The sequence below is a fragment of the Epinephelus fuscoguttatus genome, linkage group LG16, assembly GCF_011397635.1.
Source record: "Epinephelus fuscoguttatus linkage group LG16, E.fuscoguttatus.final_Chr_v1".
NCBI classification, from domain to species: Eukaryota; Metazoa; Chordata; class Actinopteri; order Perciformes; family Serranidae; genus Epinephelus; species Epinephelus fuscoguttatus.
Genome location: NC_064767.1, coordinates 1,203,274 through 1,225,002, shown reverse-complemented (window position 1 = coordinate 1,225,002; position 21,729 = coordinate 1,203,274). Strand labels below are relative to the sequence as shown.

Genomic DNA, 21,729 nt, shown 5'->3' with positions numbered 1-21,729 from the left:
TGGCTGCTCTCAGGGGGGGCTGTCCCACCTGGAGATGATTGAGATCAGATTTGAGTCAGAAGGCGGGTTTTGTCTGATGCTGCGAAGCTGAGGAGGGACAGGAAGTCAGAGTACTGAACCAAAACACCATCAAAGAGACAAGCAGAGAGGAAGTACAGAGACGCTGAGCATGAACCAGCAGGTCTGTGTTTGTTATTTGTCCTTTGATAAAGTTTGTGTCCTTCTCTGGTTGTTTTCATGTTTATCTGAGAATTATTTAGTCTGGATTAAACTGTCAGGTGTTTTTAAGTGATTTTTGTCATTTAGTCTGTAAAATATCAGAAATAATCCCAGATGTTCGTCTCAGGTTCTCAGTTTCATGCTTATCTACATTTGCTGTCCTGCTCAGATTATAGAAAACAATTAAATATCTCATCGTACGCAGACGACACTCGTGTTTCCATTCGTGCACAGAGCAGGAGGCGCAGTTAAACAAAGGTCAAACTGAAAAAGCTTTCAGAGCTGAATGTGAACGATGTGAGATCAGAGCTCAGCCACAGGTTGTGGTTTAGTCCTGGATGCAAACCTGCATTAAATCATTCACATCAAGACGATAACAAGATCATCCGACTGCCACTTTAAGAATCTGAAGAGTTAAAGGACGTTTGTCTCAGCAGGATTTAGAAACATGCGTCCATTTTAGTTACTTAACAGATTAAACTTCCACACATTCAACCTAAACTGATTTTATAAAATTTTACAAAATATTAATACAGTTTGGTAGTGTGAATGAACTGCCACAGTAGTAATAGCAGTAATAGTACTTGTAATAACAGTCAGATAATGCAGTTTATGATACAGTACCATTAAAGTGGAAGGGGCTATTCTGCTGCCTCATGAGTACTGTCACTTTAATACTTGAAGTCTGTTTTGTCGCAGAGACTTAAAACTTTACAAAAAAATTGAATGCAGGACTTTTACGTGTAACACAGTATTTTTATAATTTGACAGTCACACTGCTGCTTTTACCTTAACCTCCAGTATGTCAGATTTAAAGTGAATATAATCTAATCAGTCTGATTTCTTTAATGATCAATGATTTCGTTCGTTCATTCATTCATTCCTTCATTCATTCATTTTTCATAAGCGCTTATCCTGTTAGGAGTCACTAGGGCTGGAGCCTATCCCAGCTGACACTGGGTGAGAGGCAGAGTTCACCCTGGACAGGTCACCAGACTATCACAGGGCTGACACATAGAGACAGACAACCATTCACACTCACATTCACACCTACGGACAATTTAGAGTCACCAGTTAACCTGCATGTCTTTGGACTGTGGGAGGAAGCTGGAGCACCTGGAGGAAACCCACGCTGACACAGGGAGAACATGTCGGAGCACCTGGAGGAAACCCACGCTGACACAGGGAGAACATGTCAGAGCACCTGGAGGAAACCCACGCTGACACGGGGAGAACATGTGGGAGCACCTGGAGGAAACCCACGCTGACACGGGAAGAACATGTCAGAGCACCTGGAGGAAACCCACGCTGACACAGGGAGAACATGTCAGAGCACCTGGAGGAAACCCACGCTGACACGGGGAGAACATGTCAGAGCACCTGGAGGAAACCCACACTGACACAGGGAGAACATGTCAGAGCACCTGGAGGAAACCCACGCTGACACGGGAAGAACATGTCAGAGCACCTGGAGGAAACCCACGCTGACACGGGGAGAACATGTCAGAGCACCTGGAGGAAACCCACGCTGACACAGGGAGAACATGTGGGAGCACCTGGAGGAAACCCACGCTGACACAGGGAGAACATGTCAGAGCACCTGGAGGAAACCCACACTGACACAGGGAGAACATGTCAGAGCACCTGGAGGAAACCCACGCTGACACGGGGAGAACATGTGGGAGCACCTGGAGGAAACCCACGCTGACACAGGGAGAACATGCAAACTCCACATAGAGGGGCTCCTCCACCCTGGGATCGAATTAGGAGCCCTCTTGCTGTGAGGCGACAGTGCTAACCACTACGTCACCGTGCCACCTTCTGTAGTGTATAATCAGCTGAAAATCAGAATCGCTGTGTTTTCGTTCCCTCAGAATGAGCTATACAGGGAGCAGGTCGTCGTCTACAGAGATCGCTATGTTGCACCGCCATGTTTCTACAGTACGGACAAACCAAACCAAACCATTCAGGTTTACATAATAAGTAGCCCTCTTAGATGAGTAATATCTGAACAACACCAAAATGGTGGGTTTTTTTTGTTTGTTTTTCTTTTAGTCAATCTCTGGCCTCGCTGCTTCCTGTCGTTGTGCTAAGCTAACTGGCTGCAGCTTCATATAAAGACCTCAGAGTGAAAGCCTGACTCTCTGAGAGAAAACAAATGGATGTATTCCTCAAGATGCTGAACTGTCCCTTTAATTATCAGCTCATATTTGCTGTATGATCCAAATTTTGGGGAGAGGTGGTTTGGCGTGGCGTTCAGGGAACCTCTGTTGAATAAAGATGTGTCTGGATACAGTCCTCGGGCTCTGGAGGCGCTCTGATGTCCCAGATGAAGGTTTCTGTTGAAACTAAACATTTTCAGATGTGCACGACTGTGAGGAGGAGGAGGAGGGTCCAGTTCACTCTTTTCTTTAGTATGAGTTCAGCGAAGGTTGGATGAAGCTGTGCAGTAAAGTGTTTCAGATGTTTAATAACCTTTTTACTGTCTTTGGTTCGACCTCTGTGGAAGTCTGTTTGCACTTCAGACAGCTGAGAGCTTTCTACAGCTTTATATAGTTTTCCTTTAACGACAGGCGTCTCTGTGAGCAGAGGACAAACTCGTCTCTGCTGTCTGGTCTTGTCTTTAAAACAGTTCCCTGTTTTCCTTCAGACAAAATCTTCTTCTTCTTCTTCCTCTGCTTCTGCTCAGAGTTTGTGATCAGCAGCAGCAGAGTGACATCATCAGCAGCAGCTCCGCCCCACTCAGATCTGGAATTCTGGGGGTTTTCCTCGGCTCGGCCACTTCCAGGAAGTGACTGAAAACAGGCCGAGGGGAGGGGGAGGGGGAGGGGGAGGGGAGGGTGAGACGACACACAGACACAGACAGAGAAGAAGAAGAAGAGGGAGGGTGGAAGAAAAACAGCGGAGAAGAAGAAACAGAGAGAGGGAGTGTGTTGTGTTCGAGGCTCTCTGGTCCGTCATGTGAAAGTGAAACTGCTCCAGAACATTTTTATTTTTCTGTCGTTCGGTTTGTTTGTTTGTTTACTTGTTGTTTACTCGCTCGTTGCATCGAGACTCTTGTTCTTCAGACGGGATTTAAAGTGACTCAGGTCAGAGTGTTTCCTGTTTCCTGTTTGAACTCTTTCAGGTTTAAAGCCTCTAACAGTCTGTGTGTGTGTGTGTGTGTGTGTGTGTGTGTCTCCTGCAGGATGACTGAAGCTCAGTTCATCAACGTCTACGACAACGACGTGAGTCCTCTTTTCTGTTCAAACACTCAAACTGCTCTCTGATCTGTGACTTGATCATTAGTGACTCTCCCAGATTATCAGTCAGGGTGTTGATTGGAGTTTTGTCACATGTATGGGCTCCTGGTAGGGCCAAAAAGATCTTATACCACTAAGACATGACTTACATATCATGTCTCTGCTGTGTGCTTCAGTGTTCACGCTGACCATCATTTATGATATATTTATTATCATATGTAATGTTAGACAGATGTCACGCTGCCAGCAGCTGTTTGCTTTTGTTGTTGTTGTTGTTGTTGTTTTAAGAATCAGCTGTGATAAAAATGCGACTGTCAGGGTGAGGAAGATTTTAAACTCGTTGTTAATCATCGTTTGTAAAACTGAAAGAAACAAAAACTGTCTGTTGATGCTGTTTTGTTTGCAGCCTTTCAGAGTTTCCCAAATTCACCTTATCGATACAAAGTTAAATCAAATCAATAACTCTGTCTGTAAAGCTGTAAATAACTCTGCAGGAGAAATCCAAACTTGGTGGAGAAAAGATTTTTAGTTCAGGATGTGTCAATAAAATGTGCACAATGTCACAAAGACTGAAAAGTGAAACTCTAATTTCCCACAGCCATGTTTGACCCTGAAGCTTCACATGAACATAATGTTAACTTAAAATAAAATCTGCAGATGAAAATATATTTGGTTGCTGTTTTTGTGATTCGTTGACTCGTCAGTGTCGAAGGAACAAACTCTGCTCAGTTTCAGTTTCAGCTCAAAATCTAAAAGTTTAGCTCTGAATGTCAAAATCTCACAGATGAGAAAAAAAGTTTCTGCAGAAGTCGATGTTTTAATCAGTGTCTTCTTCAGTGTCAAACCCAGTGTGGGAACTTTGGGTTTCCTGCTTTCAGTCTAAACTCCAGTCTTTTTTCTACACTTTGACAAACTTAAATTTTTCATGCAGAATGTTTTTATAATAAATACAGTTATATTATTGTTGCAGATAAAATGAGGCAACAGATAAAACAATACTAAACTAAAAGATAGGACTTAAAAGTCTAATCAGATTTCTCAATTTAAATGTCTTTAGATTATATTTAACATAATTCAGAGGTTTAAAACTGTGTTTTTGGAGTTGATACAAGTGTTAATTTCCCTCCACTGATGAATGCAGTCATGTGGAAAAATGTAAAAACTAAATGCAAATGACGAAACAAAGTGAACGTGTGACTGATAATGAGAAAACAGAGCTGCGACGTTTGATTTCAGTTTGATTAATAACTTCCTTCAGTCTATGAAATGTTAAAATAGTTATAGATGTTGTCAGAGATCAAAGTTTTCTTTCATAATAAAGTCTAAAGAGAGATTCATTTTATTAAAGGTCACATCAGACGCTCTGTAGTCAGATTATTTTAGGGTTGTTTTTTTCACTGAAGGAATGATCAGCATGATCATCGAACTGATTGATCAATAATCACCCTGATACCAGAGACGTGTCACTTTTTACTGATAACTGATGATTGATAATAATCCGAAGTACTGCTCGGACTACAAACAGATACTGGAAATGCTTCCAATACCGAGTTCAGTTATTGAGTTATAGCTTCTGCGCATGTATATTCAGATATCTGTTACTGATGATTGATAATAATTCACACAACTCAACTGTGGAGCCCCCGAGGTTCTGAATGACGATTTTTGTGACCTTTTCACTTTTCAGGGCTTCTTAGAAACCTTAAAGATCGAGACACTGATTGATCGATGATTAAATGATTGTCCGATTATTTATATATGATCTGTTACAGTTTTACATGTTGAACATATTTTTTCTTCTTCAGCTGCAGATGAATTTGATGCAGTACGACTACATTCCTCCAGTGGACATAAAGACTGAACCCTACATACCTGAGACAGGTACGCAGTCAGACCACACATCAAGATTTGCTGCCTGAAATTCATCAGACAGCCTCCGAACACACGACTCAGTTCTCAGAACATATTTATATTTAAATCAAGTGATTCTGATTGAATATTCTTTTCATTTGACCACATTTCAGATCTTTTCATTCTGTAATTAAAGATTTTATTTCATGTTTATCATGTTCTCTGAATAACTACAATCAGATAATAACTCTTATCTGTACCTGAACGCAGCGGCCAGGCCTCAGTACTCAGATCCAGCCTGTATTTTACTTGAAAATGAAAACATCATCCATAATGATTACTGATGAACAAGTACCATGTAACTGACCATTTAATGAGATTAAAGAATCGACACCATCAGAAAAGTTTTCATTCAAAACATTAGGAGACGTTAAACGTATCAAACCTGCAGGTACGTGAGAACCTTCACCTGGACTTTCTAGAACCTTATATTTGCTCTTAAGATGCTGTCAGCCCTAGAGTGGTCTCCTCTGGTCTGAATCAGGGACTCATGTTGTTCCAAAGTTGTATCATTGCCTAGAGTTGGTTCGTGTTCTCACGGCAGCATTTACAAGAGGACCAGATCAAATGCCTTGTGTGAGAAAGCTGCTCTTGATTGGTCAGAATTTCCATGTGGGAAAAATCCAGGAAGTAAAGCAAACGTTGAAGAAGAGTACACTTGCAAGATAAATGTGACACTTTCTAATGTCACAATGGAGGGACAACTACGCAGGTTGATTTTAGCGCTGCTCATCGTGGACTATATTGCTGTCATTGTTCATTTTAGTCAAAGCATACAGTTTGAAAACGAGGCAAACGCGGCTCCAACTAGAAAACAATGTTTTGATGCATTGGATGTGCTGAATGTGCATATTAAGGCAGTACAGGAGGAGGTGCACATTAATAATCCTCCAGGACTGTAACATGCTCATGTTTAACCCAAACAATGTGTCATGTGACTGCAGTTGCTTCACATCCAGGTCGCAACACCTTCTCACCACAAACCAACCGCACCAGAGTTCCTTTGGAACCGGACTGAGACCACCTCTTCAAGAAGGTCTCAGTCCGGTTGTTTTGGTGTGTTCACACCTGCACAAATAAACCACACTGAGGGGGCAAACAAACTTTTTTTTGATTGAAGCAAACCAAACAGAGCAGGTGTGAAATATTAGAAAATTGAGTTGGAACCAAAGAGCTAATTTAGGACCACAATTCCAGAAAGAGAACAGTTCTTGTAAGAAGTCTGGCATTTTGTTGTAAACCTTTTAAAACCTCTGATCTGTAGAAACTCTGTTTTTACCCTGTGAAATTACATAAACGTAGAATTTGAAGAACCTCAAATGACCTTTACATTTACATAGAAACTGTGTGGAACCTCCAGTGGGTAGCCTCGATACCTGGAACCTTGTAATTCCGACCTAATGTTTAATCATACCTGGAAATGAGGACAGAGGCATTTCACAGCTTTGTTAGAAACAACACTACCCATCAGTACTTGGGGACCCCGACCTAAGCTTATGTTCTCCTGTTACCAGAAACAGAGATCTTGTTTGTCCACAGACTGCAAAAGAACAGTACCTGGGAAGCTGCAACTTTCCAGAACTTACTAAGAGGGAAAACACCATCTACCTTTTGACTCTGAAGAACTATCGCTGGTAAAATTGTGAAAGTCAATGGTGATGTTCAGAAACCGTCAGTCATGGTGACCACTGGGTTTTAGGCTGGTGTAGTGTCAGTTTCTGTCCATATCATTGACTCAACTTTTATTTGTGTTTCAGCTCATGGTCCCTACATTCAAATCATCGAGGAGCCAAAACAGGTGAGACTTATATTTTACTTCCTGTTTGTAGTTATCAGACTTAGAAATTCTCCCTTGCATTGTCGACATTTAGTTTCTACTCTTAATCTACAAACCTAAGAGAACATGAAGTTTTTGGACCAGCTGCGCTAAAAACAACAAACAGAAAGAAAGTTGGAGTCAGATTAAAAGTTCAAACATTTAACATTCATTTTTATGTTAAAAAAAGAGAGACCTTAAAGTCTTAAAGGATTTTTTTTTTCATAAAGGCGTACCACAGGGATCAACATCAGGTCCCCTACTATTTTAATTTATTCTCAAACTGAGCATTTAAGCGTCCTTTTTTATGCAGACGATACTGTCTTTATACCACTAACCTGCCACAAATCTTTTCCAGATTACAGTCCAATGAACTCCAGACCTTTTTTATTAATTACAGTTTGTTCCTAACTCCTGAAAAACACAATATTTGCATTTCACAATGTAAAAAATAAAACTTAATTGATCTCTGAGTGAAAACTCATATTACAGCTGAACAGAGAGAATTAAAAACCCTCTGTCCCTCTGCTGTGGCGTTGACAATACAAACACACAAAAGAAAAAAAACATGGAAATGAATAAAAGTCACATTTTTTAACAATTTAATTTTCATTTATTATTGTTTTAGGCCTTGAGAAATTCTTACATTCTCCAATTGTAATAATACGGAGCCTATACACTTAATTAAAAAATGTTTTAATACCTAAATGTGGATCATATGTCTACGGCCCGGCGCCTTTCCTCTGGGTCGTCTTGAGTCTAGCTGGGCTGACTATGGATCCCAAATCCAAAAAAAGTAAAAGTCTAGAAGGAAAATTTAAAAATTCACAAAGATTTGTTTCTTTTACCACAAACTCTGGAGTTAAAGTAGCAAATGATCATAAATATCCCGCTGCAGTGGCCACAATGTAGTAAAACATATTAATGAATGCTCGTTAAGACCTTTTAGTAGTGTTAATAGGCTAATTTATACATAATAGGTTGTGTTACTGACATTATAAGGCTCAAATATGTTTTGCAGCTCCAGAACATTTTCAAAATTATTATCTTTGGTCAAATATGGCTCTATTGAGGGTAAACAATGTTGACCCCAGCTCCAGGGGAAATGGCCAATATCTGGGAGAACTCATGTAGCCTGTGAATAATCCCGGCCAAAACTTTGTCTTCTTTGTGCTGCTTTTTGTTTGCAGTTTGATTAGCAACTTGAGATAAGTCTAGACAACATTTTGACTAATCTCAATAAACAGGTTTCAGCATATAGATGCTGATAAATACATAGTTTGATACAGTCTCTTTCAAAATAAAAGCACTACATCAGTACAACACCAGCAACTGATGTTTTTTAACCTTCGCCAACATACACACACGGCGATGTCAAAGCCTTTTTTTGTCAGTGTCTGATGTCGCAAGTCACTGCCCAGACTTTGGCGTGAGACTGAGTTGACCTGCCACTGTAATGTGATTGGTCAGTACTGCTCAGACTACAAACAGATACTGGAAACGCTTCCAATACCGAAATTTTGAGTTGTAGCTTCTGCACGTGTATATTCAGATATCTGTTAACACAGATTCATAGACTAGAGTAGCCATGATGACTAAACTCAGCAAGTTGTATGTTAGTATGATGAATAAGTGGAGTATACATGGTAATAAATGATTAATATGATGATAATATTGTGTGCAGTGTATGTAACATACAGTGCGCACACTATGCAGTAATAGTCCAGCACAATGAAGCATAACAGATACATGATAAAGCATGTAGTAATGAAAATATGCACAGTATTATTATGTGGAGCTGTAAGTAGTACAGTAACTGAAATGTGAGGTGCTTTTATGATTTTTGCTTTAGTATTAACAAAACCCAGGTGTACAGGTGTTGTTGCTGTTTTAGGACCTAGAAGAACTTTGTGAGAACAAAGGCCTGTTTACTGTCGCTACGTGAACACATAGTACTGTCGGCGGTGATTCCCCCGCTGAGGCTGATCCACACATTACTGGAACAGTCACTTCCTTTAATCCAGGGTTTTCCCAACAGTCATACAACAACATGGGACTGAGCAGCTGAGCACAAACAGGCTGCAGGACGTCAGGGAGTTTCTGCAGATAAAGGTCATGTGACTCTTTATGCAAATTAAACAGCAGAAGAAGAACCGGGTTTACGTAATCAGGAAGTGACATGACACAGTGACTGTTGGTGCAGCTGAATCACAGACGTTTGACTCGTTATAATGAAACAGGTCACATGAACAGGTGGCCTGTCAGCAGAGGGTTAACGTCAGATGACAGCAGGCAGTGTGACACTGTAGGGACATAAACACACATTGTAACACCCAAATTATAAAACTAGATCTATATTATAACAATAACAATAATAATAATAATAATAATAATGATTACTATTGTTATTGTTATTGTTATAATAAAACAACTGTACTTATAAAACATCTTTTCCTTTTATAACAAAGTGTTTTACATGGTTGAACCAGGATTAAATAATTTACATAAATCTGATAAATAAAATAAATGAATAAATAATAATAATAATAATAATTGTGTAAAAAAAGCTTTTAGTAGATAAACAGATAAATAATTAAATGATAACATTTTAAAACATGTGATTATCACATAAAATCCTACAGTGCAGCCAAGACTGGTTCATGTCTGAAAGAATAAATTATCTGAGATATGAAATGATGTAAATATGAAGATGAAGATGAGCGGTGAAGTCTGCAGTAAACAAAAAGCATCAGACTGTGTTGTGTAAAGGCACAGAGAGAAAAACATACAAATGATTTATATGTGACAGATACATCATCAGATCAGGTCCATGAAAGTGTTTATAAAATAAAATTCCGCAGAGAGTGAGACGTGATCAGCTCTGAGGTGACGAGCTGCTCAGTAACGTGCTGTGTTTGTGTGTCCTCAGAGGGGCTTTCGTTTCCGTTATGAGTGTGAGGGTCCGTCCCATGGCGGGCTCCCAGGGGCCTCCAGCGAGAAGAACAGGAGAACCTACCCGACCGTGAAGGTGGGTCTGACAACACTTTAACAACATGTCAACAACCTCTGCCACACTCACACACATGTTTAGTTTTTAAAGGAACATTTCACCTAAAAACATCGTCTGAGTCTTGTGTTGCGTTCATGTCACGTAGGAGTTCACATGCACGTGTTTCCAGCTTCAGACTTCTCACATCTGTTGTGTCTCTGTGTCAGATTAATAACTACATGGGTCACGCCCGGGTGGAGGTCCAGCTGGTGACCCACACCGACCCTCCTCGTGTTCACGCTCACAGTCTGGTGGGACGTCACTGCACCGAGAACGGCACCTGCACGCTCGACGTCGGCCCCAACGACCTCACCGCCTCGTCAGTATCCAATCACATAGCTGCATTCAGACTGAATCACAACAAATCAAACAGTAACAAGGTTTTTAATCCTCGTCAGACGCTCTGGTTACTTCTAAAGAAAAACTCCAAAGAGGAAGTCAGAATTTTCTTTTATAAATTCAGCTTCCAGGAAACATTTTTATCACCTTTTATTGTCAGATTAAAGTCCAGAGCAGAAAATATGGAGAGAGACAAACTAATATATGTAAATAAATTCATAACACTGATGTTGGAGTGGAAATGTGCTCACATTAACACCAGGAAGAAAGAAATACAACGATAACTCAACCCTCAGAGGGGAATTTTATTGAAGAAGTGACTCATAGCTCACACTAAAACATAAATAAGAGCATTTTTGGAAAATACTGTAGAATTTAGAATAAGTAAATGTATCTATAAAAAATAAAGAATACATTTGAAATAAATACAGAGGAGTTTTATTAATAAAATATTTTTAGAATTGAAAAAGGAAAATGTATATATAACAACTAAATAATGTCAATCAATCAATCAATTTTATTTATAAAGCCCAATATCACAAATCACAATTTGCCTCACAGGGCTTTACAGAATACGACATCCCTCTGTCCTTATGACCCTCACAGCTGATCAGGAAAAACTCCCCAAAAAACCCTTTAACGGGGAAAAAAATAAATAAATGAATAAATAAACACACACACACACACACACACACACATATATATATATATATATATATGTGTGTGTATATATATATATATATATATATATATATATATATATATATATATATATATATATATGTATAGGATAAAAAAACATATAAATAGATATAGTATATATTATAAACACATAAAGTCTGTAAAATATTTCACATTAAAAAATGTATATAGAAAATAAAGAATATGAAGAAAATAAAATGCATAGATAATGGGGTTTATTTTATAAAATATTTTTAGAATTAAAAAAAGAAACTGTATGCATAATAAATAAATAATATATATACAATAAACACATTAAGTGTTTTTTGTAAATTATTTTACAATAAAAAATAAATGTAGATTTATATATATAAAAAAGTAAGGAATGTATATAACATGAATGCATAAATAAGAGGAGTTTTTTATGAAATACTTGTAGAATTAGAATAAAATTTAACACTAACTTTTTTGTAGAATATTATAGAATTTAAATATTTATATACAAAATAACTGATGTACAAAATAAATATATAAATAAGAGAGGTTCTTTTAAAATATTTTTAAATTGAACCATTGTTTTACAATAGAAAATATGTTTATACATTATATACAGTCTGTATGAAATAAGACAAAGCTCAGTTCGAGATGTCTAGGAGTAAAATACTGTGATGTCACTTCCTGTAGATTCAGTAACCTGGGGATCCTCCATGTGACCAAGAAAGGTGTGGTGGATGTTCTGAGCCGAAGACTGCGAGAAGAGAGGAAGAGACAGAAGGGAGCTCACTATCACCTGACAGGTAAACTCACCTGAACCTATACATGGTCACCTGACAGGTAAACTCACCTGAACCTATACATGGTCACCTGACAGGTAAACTCACCTGTAACGACACACGGTCACCTGACAAGTAAACTCACCTGTACCTATACGTTGTTTCCTCAGAGGCGGAGGAGCACTCCATCCTTAAGGAGGCCAAGGAGCTGGGTAAGGCGATGGACCTGAACATCGTCAGGTTAAAGTTCACCGCCTACCTGCAGGACAGTAACGGAGGCTTCACCAGAGGGCTGAAACCCGTCGTCTCTAACTGCATCTACGACAGCAGTGAGTCTGGACGTCCCACAGTCTGAGTTTTTACTCACAAAGACATGCTTACATTCAGTGTCAGAGCTGTTCTGACACTTTTAGTGAAGATTAATAAATGAAATATTTAGATGATGAACTGATAATAACATTAGTCCTTAGTTGGGGCAGTATAAGAAGCTGCAGTTGAATATTGAATACAGGAAGTATTATATATTATTATGCCTTTAATACGATTTAATGGTAATAAACAATACATTTTGGAAGGTATAAAGTAAGTATCCACTAATATTCAGGAATTATCAATTAATCTAAAAGTAAAAACTAATAAAAAGTCATTTTACTGCTATGTTAACAAGATGTGAACAAGAAGTCATAGAATAGCATGTCGTCCGAAATTATTAAAAAACGTCACAGTATAGCATGGTATAAAAAATCATGAAAAAAACGTCATAGGATAGCATGTCATCCGAAACCATCTAAAAAAGTCATAGTATAGTATGTGGTCTGAAATCATGAAAAGAAGTCATAGAATAGCATGTCTTCAAAAAAAAAAGTTTGATAGTTGTCCTGGGAAACACTAACGCCTGACTTACCTTTTCACGCAGTATTTCTACACTTACCAGTTTTATTAAAGTTAAACATGGCAGAACTTCCTCCTCGGCTGGACCCTTGTTCGATGACAAAACAAAGCCACATCCAACAACACAACATAAACTGGAGATAAATAAGGGATTCACACAGTGATTTAATGACTCATCATGTTTAATCTGCAGAGTCACCAAACGCCTCCAACCTGAAGATCTCTCGGATGGATAAGACATGTGGCTCAGTGCTCGGAGGAGACGAGATCTTCCTGCTCTGCGACAAAGTCCAGAAAGGTGAAAACATCCGACATATATCCAACATGTATCCAACATGTATCCAACATGTATCTGACATGTATCTGACATGTATCTGACATGTTTCTGACATGTGTCAGACATGTATCGGACATGTATCGGACATGTATCCAACATGTTTCTGACATGTGTCAGACATGTATCCAACATGTATCTGACATGTATCGGACATGTCATCCATGTGTCAGACATGTATCTGACATGTATCCGACATGTGTCAGACATGTCAGACATGTATCTGACACGTATCCGACATGTGTCAGACATGTCAGACATGTATCTGACACGTATCCGACATGTGTCAGACTTGTATCCAGCGGCTGTGTTTGATGTACTGTGGATTTTCTCCTGTTGGATGGAGCCGGTCAGGAAACCTGGACTCACAGTTATTGTATATTTAAAATCAGCTGTTAGTGTTTATTATGACTTTACTGTCTCTGACACTGGAGACGTATCCCATCATGCCTCTGTGCTGCACCTTACAGATGACATTGAGATCCGTTTTTATGAGGAGGATGATGAAGGAGGCTGGGAGGCATTCGGTGACTTCTCACCTACAGACGTCCACAAACAGGTACATAGTCTGAGTGTGTGTGTGTGTGTGTGTGTGTGTGTGTGTGTGTGTTATTCACTGAGGCTGGAGCTTGTGTGTGAATGAGTCACACACACTGTCTGTCAGTTACATGAAGGAAGTGTTGAATGTTTTGAAACCACAACAGAACAAGAAAAAAAGCAGCAGTTTGTCTGTTGGTGGAGCTGAAAGGGGAATTCCTCCAATCTCACACACACACACACACACACACACACACACACACACAAAAAAAATTTGTTGTTATTTTGTCTAAAAATCGTCAGAACCAGAGAAAATGAAACATCAGACAGCCGGCTGTATTTCACAGGCTCCTGTTGAGATAAATAAGATTTAGATTTTTGATGACGTGCATCAACCTTTGTAATTATTTTAGGATAAAATCTTTATTGTCTGTCTTGAATCTGTTCTCAGGTGTTCAGTACTCTGTGTGTGTGGCCTCACTGTTGCTATAATTTGTACAGAAAAAGTTTTATTATTATTATAATTTATTATTTATTTTTCAACTTTTTCTGCGTAGTCTTCTGGCTGCTGTGAAACTGCTTCTACTTGGAGCGACCAAAAAGTTTATCTTGGGTGCGTCGGTACTTCATTCTTTATCCCCATTATTCGTGGTTCTCTTCCTGGGCTCCACACAGGACGCCAAAACAAGAGAAAATATTAAATTATGTGGGTACAACAGACGACCAAGAAAGGACAGCAGAGGACACACCCGCACACCAACACAGCTACAAAATGTTCACAGGCTGAGATCAGTGCAAAAAAATGTACTCTATAAATATGTATCTAGAACAAGCGTGCACAAACAGACGGGCGTTCAGTAACACAAAGTGAATAAAAACAGCAGCAAACATTTCGTCCTCGACTGTGAGCGGTGGCTCTCTGTGGCCGTCCGGCCCAGGTGTGTCGTCTATGATCTCGTCTGCCGCCAGTTTGCTTCTGCACATTCACAAACTTCTTATTTAAAATACTGATACACAACAACAGGCTTTAAAATCATCAATAAATCAATTCACAAACTCAGAATCTTGAAAAGTTTGAAAAAGGAAAGTATAATCACATCTGTGTTCACATGTTCTTACACACACTGGATATTTACATGAAGTCTTTTATTGGAAATCAGAAACGCAGAGAAGTGACCAGTGAGCTTTGTTTCTAATACAATCGTTTTTTTCCCAAGAGTTTTCTTGAGTCAGATTTGATGTCTCCTGATTTCAGCACAATGATCTGTCTCCCTCAGTCTTAAAAAAAAAAAAAATCTAAAATGCTGAAAGTGAAACTGACTCTGACCCAGCAGAGATGAATTTAAACTAAAGTCGAGCTCAGATCACAGATTCACCACGACACGAGTTCAAACAAATGTGCCGTTCTTCTCCGCTTCACACCGAGTCGATATGGAGAGACGGTGCGTCATCTCTCATTTGCTGCTGAACTACAGCTCACAACTCGCATCTGACTGTTTCTGCTGGTGCAGACTATTTACTGGAGTTAACCAGCCTGTCGCATTTGAAGATATTTACAAGCTTTCAGTGTCCGACAGTCTGCTGCTGACATTTTTGTCTTGTCTCGTCAGTGCAAATGAAACGCAGATTTTGTCTTAGGTTTTATTATCAAGATCTATTTTTAGCTCGTCATTGTCTCGTTTTCATCGTGGAAAACAGGTTGTTGAGGAAAACTTTTTGTCTCAGTTTTTGTTAACAAAATTAAGACCACTTGGCAGCGCTCTGTTCTGCACCGTTCTTTGGCCCGTCTTTGGTCTGAGCTGGACTTTAGATGAAGCTGTAAATTTAACCATGGTTTAAAAAACAAAGAAACAGACTTGTGCACAGGTCATCGGAACAATCTCATTAAAAGTTAAACCATCTTAAATGTGGGTTTAAAGACGACCAATAAGAATAGGAGCTTTGAATTGAGCTGTTGATCTTGAAAACAGAAGTTAAACCAATTGAACTTCACTCTGGGTTCACTTACCAGCCTTACCCAGACCTCCATCTGATCAGTGTGACCTCACAGTGTGACCTCACAGTGTGACCTCACAGTGCGTCTTCTCTCCTCAGTACGCCATCGTCTTCAAAACACCGCCCTACCACAGTGCAGAGATCGAGCGGCCCGTCACCGTCTTCCTGCAGCTGAAGAGGAAAAAGGCTGGCGACAGCAGCGACCCCAAACAGTTCACCTACATACCACAGGTCCAAGGTCAGCCATCATCACCATCATCATCATCATCATCATCATCATAATCATGAACATCACATTTAATGACCTGTAAATCCCCACTGACAGCAGGAGGTCTGTTTTTGGGTAGATGTTGACAGTTTTGGGGTTTCCCTCAGTGGAAACAGTCGGCACACACAGAGTTTCAGTCTTCACCTACTCACTCATCTTCATCATCCACAGATTCGTGACAACAAAAACAAAATGAAGGAAATTTTAAGCGGAGAAAACAACATGGTTTTTTTTTTGTCCAGTCTTCCCACTTCTGTTCTTTTTACCTTTTGAATGTCAGATGTTTCTTCTCATCACTTCCTGCTTTCTCTCAGACAAAGAGGAGGTGCTGAGGAAGAAACAGAAGCCGCTGCCTCACTATGAAGCCTGGAGAGGAGGAGGAGGAGGAGGAGGAGGAAGAGGCGGAGGAGCTGGAGGATTTGGAGGAGGAGGAGGAGCTGGAGGAGCAGGAGGAGCAGGAGGAGGAGGAGGTAGGGATTTTATTTTAAACATAGTCAGTTTCCAGAGAAACACGGTGTCATCACCACATCAGGGGATTTTGAATTTTTCAGATTCACTCAAGAATCACAAGATTATTGTTAACGCATTAATCATGCTGTAACTGCCTGGAATTGTGATGTAGCTATCTGAAATAATGTTTTAGCTGCCTGGAATCATACTTACTTAGCTAGTTATGCTTTAGCTGTCTGAAACCATGATTGAACTTAGTCTTGTTTTTGTTGCCTGAGATCATCCTTTGGCTCACTGAAATCATGATTTCTCTGTCTGAAATCAGTTGTCAGCTGCCTGGAATCAAGCTTCAGCTGCTCAGGATCATGCTTTAACGTTCCCTCTGTCCAGCTGACCACAGCGTTCTCACACTGGTTAAACTGGGAGTTCACTCTGTCTCCTTCTGCAGGATTCCAGTTCAACCAGCAGATGAATGGAGGAGGAGGAGGAGGAGGAACCGGCGGAGTCTTCTTCCCGGGAGGCTTCACAGGCTTCGGCGGAGGGGCTCAGATGTCAGGCTCCGCCCCTCAGACAGGGGTTACCCAGCAACAGACAGAGGGAGAGACAGGAGGACACACAGGAGGACACACAGGAGGACAGACAGGAGGACAGACTGGCTCACCACTACAGCAGCAGCTGTTTCAGCTCGGTAACGTTCGATGTCCCGCTCTGATTCTTTGCTGATGATGTGACGCTGTTTAACTCCAATAAAAATCTGACCTACGCTCTGCTTCATATTTCCAGCCGCCGCCCTCCACAGCCGAGCCTCTCAGAGCGCCAGACAGACGGCTGCCGCCTTGCTGCAGTACTGCAGCACCGGGGATGTCCGCGTCCTTCTGGCAATCCAGAGACACCTCTGTGGCGTCCAGGACGGCAACGGAGACACGTGAGTTTCTGAACTGTACAGATATTTTTAGAAACACAGTCATTTTTATATCATATCATCGTGGACTGTTAAATATAAAGGTGTCAATTATGAATGAATAAAATAACTAATCATTTATTAATTGATTTGTTAATAACGCCAAAGGAAAACGAGCTCACTGCACAGGCTCAGAATCTTCTTCTCTGGTATTTGACACATCGTTGACACAGCCTTTATCGCTGCTTACTGGCCAAGAGTCGTTTTCACGTTCTAATAGTTACAAAGATATTTTGTAAAATAAATTAACTAATTAATAAATACATTAATTTTCTTAACGGAGGGTAAAAATGTCTTAGACGGGTCTGAATTTAATTACTGTCTTGTCCTACATGCTGGCCGAGAGGACGTCTCAGAGACGAACGTGTCGGAGGACGTTTTATCGTTTCTGAATCTGACAGTCTGACGTTGTGTTTTTTGTTTTCCCACAGTCCTTTGCACCTGGCCATCATCCATCAGCAGACAGGTGTGATCCAGCAGCTGATCCACACTCTGCTCAGCAGTCAGCAGCAGAACATCCTCAACACGGCCAACCACCTCCGACAGGTAGCGAACCCTCAGCTGACTGATGCTAACATCGCTAACCAGCCCGTCTCTTGAACCACAGCTGATCTCTCTACATCACAATTAACTCACCTTCACACCACAATAAAGCTCACTATGACAGGGAACTGTTCCCACCAGGTAACCGTACACAGTGTCTTAGAATCTCACCTGCCCACTGACTCCTTCACTTCCTGTCATCTCCACAGACTCCTCTCCACCTGGCGGTGATCACCCGGCAGGTGAAGGTGGTGGAGGTGCTGCTAAGGGCGGGGGCCGACCCCAGCCTGCTGGACAAAGATGGCCGCAGTCCGCTCCACCTGGCAGCGCTGGCTGGAGACAACGCCACGCTCCGCCCCCTGCTGGCTCACCTGGGAGAACGTCACGCCCACCTGGTCAACACTCCGGACTTCCACGGTGAGAGAAACGCGGCTACGTGAAATATTTACCGACGACTGCGACACTGTTATTTATAATGAAAAAAACTTTATCGACAGTAGTGAAATGTTTTTCAGCCAGACTGAGGTATCATCTGTATCTGTCTCTGTCTCAGGTCTCCATCCTCTCCACTTGGCGGTGAGGCGGGACGGCGAGCGCTGCCTCCGCCTCCTGGTGGAGGGCGGAGCCAAAATCAATGCACCTGAGCAGAAGAGCGGAAACACCGCCCTCCACCTGGCTGTGAGGGAAAACCTGTTCAAGGTGGCCTGCACTCTCATCACAGAGGTACAACACACACACACACACACACACACACACACACACCGGAACACCTGTCCATCAGTGACATCACAGCGTTAACTCAATCTGTGCATTTACAGCTGAAGGCCGACGTTAACGCCAGCACGTTTGGAGGAAACACACCTCTGCACCTGGCCGCCAGTCTGGGCTCACCGACCCTCTGCTCCATGCTTATCGCTGCAGGTCAGACACACACACACACACACACACACACACACACCTGTTCAGACCTCTGACCTGATTTTCAGAATTAAAGTTCGTGATGATGACGACGGTTTCTTCTTCAGGTGCTGATAAAAACGTGGAGAACGACGAGCCGCTCTTCTTCAGCTCCTCCTCGGACGAGGAGCAGGACGAAGACGAACCAATCAGAGAGCAAGAGGCCACCTCACAGCCAATCAACCCTCGCAAGAGACCAGCAGGAGGACACACACCCCTGGACCTCGCCAAATGCCAAAAGGTAGCAATCCTTTCAAAATAAAAGCACAGGACATAATAACATACTGTTTGTTGTCATTGTGGCTGTCGAGGCATTCATGGCGCGGTTGCTGAGTCCAAGACAAATTTCCCTTCATGGGACAATAAAGTATATCGTATCGTATCGTAACACTGGAGAGTCAATCCATAGATGAAGGTGCTAATAGTCTCCTTGTCTCCTTGTCTCCTCTCCTCAGGTGAGGAACCTGTTAAACTCCAGACAGAGTCCGAAGTCAAGTCGTCACAGCAGTAAGAAGATGAAACCGAGCAGCTCTGAAGGTTCGTTCTTTACAAACTCTGGTTTTTATGTGTGAGCTCATGTAGATGACGTTTTTAATGATGATGTCACAGTCTGATGGTACAAAATAAAAAACTCTTGTGTTGTGTGATGCCGTTGCAGAGGCGGAGGCGTCGGGGCTGGACGAGGACACGCTGTCCCGGCTGGTGGAGGTCCTGAGTGTCGGAGACGTCCCCTGGAGGAAACTGGCGGAGAAGCTGGGGATGATGACGCTGACTCACCTGTACATGGACAGTCCGACGCCCTGCCACCACCTGCTGCAGCACTACCAGGTAACGAACGCCTCCACCCAACACCTGCAGCTGCCGTGTTACTGACTTGGGTTAAAGCTACGACCTGAAGCCTCACTGTACAGTTACACTTACTGACCTGTGTCTGATGTATGTGACATGTGTCCCTGTGTCCAGCTGGGTGGAGGTGCAGTCGAAGGTCTGGTTGACGCTCTTCAGTCTCTCGGTCTGACAGAAGGAGTCCGACTGCTGAGACACGCCGAGCTACGAGACGACAAACACAGCACAGGTAAAAACAAAACAACTCTTCCTCACTTCACCTGCGTGACGTCTTTTTATTCAGCACAAACTCAGTGACGAGTCTGACGTCTCATTTTATTAATTTCAAAAAGAGTAAAGCTGCCAGGAGCCAAAACAAATGACAGCAGTGTCTGTGAAGATGTAAAAATATTAAGTCATCATCTCTCATGTTCTCACAGAGCATCAAGGACGTAAAGCGAGTTTCACTTTTATTTCACTCACAAAAACAGAAATCTAATAAATAAAACTATACAAGTCTGTGAACATCTCCAGAGATTTGATCCACTCTGATTTTCTGCCTTTTTCATTGACAATCTCTAAATGTAAATAAATACATAAATGAAAATGAAAAATAAAAAATTACAGATTTATTAATGTGTTAAAACTTCTCATCAGTAAATAGTTATGTTATGATAGATTATGTTTTATAAATAAATATAGTTATGTTCCTATTAATAAAGTTATTTTGTCTTAAATTAAGTTTTGACAAATCAAATTATGTCACTTTGAATAAATTTGTATAATAAAGTTTTATAGATATGAATAAAGTCATGTTACTATGTATAAATTTATATTATAAATGAATATTAAAGAGATTTGTAACTATAAAATATTATTTTATAAATAAAGTTTTATTATTATTTATGAAGTTATAAATATAAATAGAAGTTTTATTATTATCCGAAAACGTTCTGTTACTATAAATAAAATTCTGTTGTTAAAAATAAAGTCATGTTACCATACATTATGTTAGTGTCAATAAAAAAATAAAAAACCCACCTCTTTCCATTCTTTCTGTCCAATCAGACGCCACGGTTGACAGCGGCTTCGGCAGCCAGCCAATGGAGGAGGAGGAGGAGCCTCCTGTGGCCAATCAGTGACGAGCAGGAGATAAAATCCCATCTGGAGAAACTTCAGGAATGTCGCCTGGTCTCTGCTGAGGGAGCCTGGACGGACGGACGGACGGACACGTCCAGCAGAGACTTTGATTCTCGGACTCTAACGTGTGTTCACTGGCGGACGAGACGAAGGCTGCGTTCCACACCCACTCAGAAATGATGAACTCACAACACAGGAAGTCAAAAGTTTCTTAAATTTAAAAACAGGAATTCACAGAAACTACAATTTTTCAATTTTTAACTTTGTTACATTTTTTTCATTAAGTTATATTTTGTTTTTCTTTCAGTGTTTTTATGAAACGATTATATTTCTCTTTCTGTCCGCGACGTCTCTAACTTTTCAATCCCAGGATGAACTTTGACCTTCGACCTGCCCAGAATTCTTTCAATGATGATCAATTATACTTTAAATATTTAAATATGAATTAACGGAAGTGAACGCAGAGTCGAGACGTGTCGCTGAAGAGGAGCTATAAATCTGTGTGTGTTCACAGTGTGTGCGTGTGCGTGTGTGAGTGTGTGTGTGTCACCTCGCGCTGATCTGCCTCTTCATCTCGAAGGAAAATGGGATTTCTGATTTTTCTGTCTGGTCTGGAATGCAGCACGTCTCACCTGTCTCAGTCAGAGCAGTGACATCATCAGTTACTCACCTGTTCTCAGTTTCTTTGTTTGTCCATACTTTGATCTCGTTGATGTCAGAATGAAAAAGATTTTAAATGTTAAATGTTATGAATGTCGAAAATAAAAAAATACTGAAGGAAAATTTCTGATTTGTTCA

General features: G+C 40.8%; 1 protein-coding gene across 3 annotated transcripts in view; it reads left to right on the top strand.

The window, feature by feature from the left end:
• nfkb2 (nuclear factor of kappa light polypeptide gene enhancer in B-cells 2 (p49/p100)) overlaps positions 1-21,714 on the top strand; it is a 30,546-nt gene extending 8,832 nt beyond the window's left edge. The window contains exons 1-23 of one of the 3 annotated variants that reach the window (XM_049599609.1): positions 109-181; positions 3,407-3,446; positions 5,267-5,342; positions 7,130-7,170; positions 10,118-10,216; positions 10,405-10,556; positions 11,942-12,054; positions 12,201-12,359; positions 13,115-13,219; positions 13,726-13,814; positions 15,887-16,025; positions 16,370-16,525; positions 16,954-17,193; positions 17,289-17,430; positions 17,898-18,012; positions 18,219-18,426; positions 18,563-18,732; positions 18,828-18,930; positions 19,035-19,207; positions 19,422-19,503; positions 19,625-19,794; positions 19,930-20,041; positions 20,860-21,714. In XM_049599609.1, the coding sequence (XP_049455566.1) occupies positions 3,408-3,446; positions 5,267-5,342; positions 7,130-7,170; positions 10,118-10,216; positions 10,405-10,556; positions 11,942-12,054; positions 12,201-12,359; positions 13,115-13,219; positions 13,726-13,814; positions 15,887-16,025; positions 16,370-16,525; positions 16,954-17,193; positions 17,289-17,430; positions 17,898-18,012; positions 18,219-18,426; positions 18,563-18,732; positions 18,828-18,930; positions 19,035-19,207; positions 19,422-19,503; positions 19,625-19,794; positions 19,930-20,041; positions 20,860-20,933 (2,757 nt within the window). In that variant the 5' untranslated portion in view covers positions 109-181; position 3,407 and the 3' untranslated portion in view covers positions 20,934-21,714. Of the gene's footprint in view, positions 1-108; positions 182-3,064; positions 3,309-3,406; positions 3,447-5,266; positions 5,343-7,129; positions 7,171-10,117; positions 10,217-10,404; positions 10,557-11,941; positions 12,055-12,200; positions 12,360-13,114; positions 13,220-13,725; positions 13,815-15,886; positions 16,026-16,369; positions 16,526-16,953; positions 17,194-17,288; positions 17,431-17,897; positions 18,013-18,218; positions 18,427-18,562; positions 18,733-18,827; positions 18,931-19,034; positions 19,208-19,421; positions 19,504-19,624; positions 19,795-19,929; positions 20,042-20,859 lie in introns of those variants that run through there. The other 2 variants (XM_049599608.1, XM_049599607.1) reach the window with 2 other exon arrangements.
• Positions 21,715-21,729: the final 15 nt, after the last annotated feature.